Source organism: Salvelinus fontinalis, chromosome 24, assembly GCF_029448725.1.
Source record: "Salvelinus fontinalis isolate EN_2023a chromosome 24, ASM2944872v1, whole genome shotgun sequence".
In the NCBI taxonomy this organism is placed as follows: Eukaryota; Metazoa; Chordata; class Actinopteri; order Salmoniformes; family Salmonidae; genus Salvelinus; species Salvelinus fontinalis.
In genome coordinates, this window is record NC_074688.1 from 39,556,819 (window position 1) to 39,560,369 (window position 3,551).

General features: G+C 47.9%; 1 protein-coding gene across 1 annotated transcript; it reads right to left on the reverse strand.

Annotated features, from left to right (window-relative positions):
* Positions 1-2,599: 2,599 nt before the first annotated feature.
* LOC129822543 (uncharacterized protein C10orf62 homolog) lies at positions 2,600-3,286 on the reverse strand. The gene has a single exon (XM_055880848.1). It carries the CDS (start codon positions 3,284-3,286, stop codon positions 2,600-2,602), a length of 687 nt encoding a protein of 228 aa, XP_055736823.1.
* Between the last annotated feature and the right edge of the window lie 265 nt (positions 3,287-3,551).

The window sequence follows — 3,551 nt, forward strand, 5'->3', positions numbered from 1 at the left end:
CGTTGCGTCGTGCTTAAGAACAGCCCTTAGACGTGGTATATTAGCCATATACCACACCCCCTCGTGCCTTATTGCTTAAATAAACGCTGCCTCCTCTCCTGATTTATTCATCTTTTACTCTCAATGTTTCAAACAGTCCTTTTTCCTGGGAAGAAGACTTTGTTTCATCCACCTTACTGTCTGATCACACACATAAAGCTCCTCTTCATATGGAGCACGGCAGTGATGAAAGTCGATTTATCTTCTTCTGTGGTGATAGAGAATAGAGGTAGCTGTCACGTTCCTGACCTTAATTTCATTTGTTTAACTTTGTTTAGTTGGTCAGGACGTGAGCTGGGTGGGTAGTCTATGTTATGTGTTTCTATGTTGGGTTCAATGTGTTGCCTGATATGGTTCTCAATTAGGGGCAGGTGTTTGACGTTTCCTCTGATTGAGAACCATATTAAGGTAGGTTGTTCACACTGTTTGTTTGTGGGGGATTGTTGCTGTGTCTGTGTTTGTTACACCACACGGTACTGTCTCGTTCGTTCGTTCTTTCCTGTTCGTGCGTTCATTGTTTTTTATGTTCACAAGTTCAGGTCTGTTTAACGTCGTTTGTTGTTTTGTAGTTTATTCAAGTGTTCTTCGTGTTTCGTCTTCATTTAATAAATCATTATGTCTACATACCTCGCTGCGTGTTGGTCCGATCCATGCTCCTCCTCGTCTGAGCAGAAGACACGTACAGTATAAGGCTTTAGCCCATAGAGCAGGACAGGAGGGACAACACTGGACTTCCCTCTGCATGGGGTACACTGGTGACTACTGATGGAACTGTATAGCATATGGTCATTATCAACACATTATCACATCATCAACACATGGGCATCATTGATAGCCTAGCGTCTAAGAGTGTTGTGCCAGTAACCAAAAGGTTGTTGGTTCGAATCCCCAAGCCGACTAGGTGGAAAATCTGTCGATGTGCCCTTGAGCAAGGCAATTAACCCCAATTGCTCTGGATAAGAGCGTCTGGTAAATTATGATGATGATGAATATCAGGAAGGTGGTGCTGCTGCATTTTATAATGATGATTAAACACTGATTTATTTATGTGGGCAATGAAAACATTATTACACAATGTCATAACAAGGTTGATTGAGAGAACTGGCATTGTGATTGTCCAATGTATGAAGAGTACACTGAGAGAGCATTAGAAAGACTAAATAAAGAAATAGTAAAACACTTCACTCAGCATCAAACAGCTCTGAATCTGTCTCCTCTCTGAATCTGTCTCCTCTCTGAATCTGTCTCCTCTCTGAATCTGTCTCCTCTCTGAATCTGTCTCCTCTCTGAATCTGTCTCCTCTCTGAATCTGTCTCCTCTCTGTATCTGTCTCCTCTCTGAATCTGTCTCCTCTCTGAATCTGTCTCCTCTCTGTATCTGTCTCCTCTCTGAATCTGTCTCCTCTCTGAATCTGTCTCCTCTCTGAATCTGTCTCCTCTCTGTTTCTGTCTCCTCTCTGAATCTGTCTCCTCTCTGAATCTGTCTCTTCTCTGTATCTGTCTCCTCTCTGAATCTGTCTCCTCTCTGAATCTGTCTCCTCTCTGAATCTGTCTCCTCTCTGTATCTGTCTCCTCTCTGAATCTGTCTCCTCTCTGTATCTGTCTCCTCTCTGTATCTGTCTCCTCTCTGAATCTGTCTCCTCTCTGAATCTGTCTCCTCTCTGAATCTGTCTCCTCTCTGAATCTGTCTCCTCTCTGAATCTGTCTCCTCTCTGTAACTGTCTCCTCTCTTTATCTGTCTCCTCTCTGAATCTGTCTCCTCTCTGTATCTGTCTCCTATCTGTCTCCTCTCTGTATCTGTATCTCTCTGTATCTGTCTCCTCTCTGAATCTGTCTCCTCTCTGTATCTGTCTCCTCTCTATATCTGTCTCCTCCCTGAATCTGTCTCCTCTCTGTCTCCTCTCCTCTCTGTCTCCTCTCTGAATCTGTCTCCTCTCTGTATCTGTCTCCTCTCTGAATCTGTCGCCTCTCTGTATCTGTCGCCTCTCTGTATCTGTCTCCTCTCTGAATCTGTCTCCTCTCTGCATCTGGCTTCTCTCTGTATCTCTCTGTATCTGGCTCCTCTCTGTATCTGTCTCCTCTCTGTATCTGTCTCCTCTCTGTATCTGGCTCCCCTCTGTATCTGGCTCCTCTCTGAATATGTCTCCTCTCTGTATCTGTCTCCTCTCTGTATCTGACTCCTCTCTGTATCTCTCTGTATCTGGCTCCTCTCTGTATCTCTCTGTATCTGGCTCCTCTCTGTATCTGGCTCCTCTCTGTATCTCTCTGTATCTGTCTCCTCTCTGTATCTGTCTCCTCTCTGTATCTCTCTGTATCTGTCTCCTCTCTGTATCTGTCTCCTCTCTGTATCTGTCTCCTCTCTGAATCTGTCTCCTCTCTGTATCTGTCTCCTCTCTGAATCTGTCTCCTCTCTGTATCTGTCTCCTCTCTGAATATGGCTCCTCTCCTGTGTCTCACTTGACAGGGTTTCCTTTCCTCTCTACCTCCTGTGACGGTAGGAAAACTATATAGATGTTTTATCTCTTTACAATTCCCTGACTTTTGGCTCTTTAGAAAAGCTGTCAGCTGAACAATAACCTTGACATTGAATAACAATCTGAGCTGTGGAAGCTGTGGAAGCTGTGGAAGCTATGGAAGCTGTGGAAGCTGTGGGAGCTCTGGCGGCTGTGGAGGCTGTGGGAGCTGTGGGAGCTGTGGAAGCTGTGGGAGCTATGGAAGCTGTGGGAGCTGTGCAAGCTGTGGCAGCTGTGGAGGCTGTAGGAGCTGTAGGAGCTGTGGAAGCTGTGGGAGCTGTGGGAACTGTGGAGGCTGTGGGAGCTCTGGAGGCTGTGGAGGCTGTGGGAGCTCTGGAGGCTGTGGAGGCTGTGGGAACTGTGGAAGCTGTGGGAGCTGTAGGAACTGTAGGAACTGTGGAGGCTGTGGGAGCTGTAGGAGCTGTAGGAACTGTGGAGGCTGTGGGAGCTCTGGAGGCTGTGGAGGCTGTGGGAGCTCTGGAGGCTGTGGAGGCTGTGTGAGCTGTGGGAACTGTGGAGGCTGTGGGAGCTCTGGAGGCTGTGGAGGCTGTGGGAGCTGTGGGAACTGTGGAGGCTGTGGGAGCTGTGGGAACTGTGGAGGCTGTGGGAGCTCTGGAGGCTGTGGAGGCTGTGGGAGCTGTGGGAGCTGTGGGAGCTGTAGGAGCTGTAGGAGCTGTGGAAGCTGTGGGAGCTGTGGGAGCTGTGGGAGCTGCCTCTCGTCTTGTATAGATTCATGCCCTGACCTTTTTGCTCTTTCACACACCTAAAAATAAACATGCCACTCTTTACAGCCCACTTCAGTCATTTCAGGAGCTGTTTTTATAACAGGAGGCTCCTACAACACTACAAGGGCTGCTGACGTCTTAGAGCTTGAGATTGTGGGGGGGGGCTTCTCTCCTCAACTCGTCCCCTAATGGGAGGAGGGGGGTCAGGCTTCTCTCCTCAACTCGTCCCCTAATGGGAATGGGGAGGGCAGGCTTCTCTCCTCAAATCGTTCCCT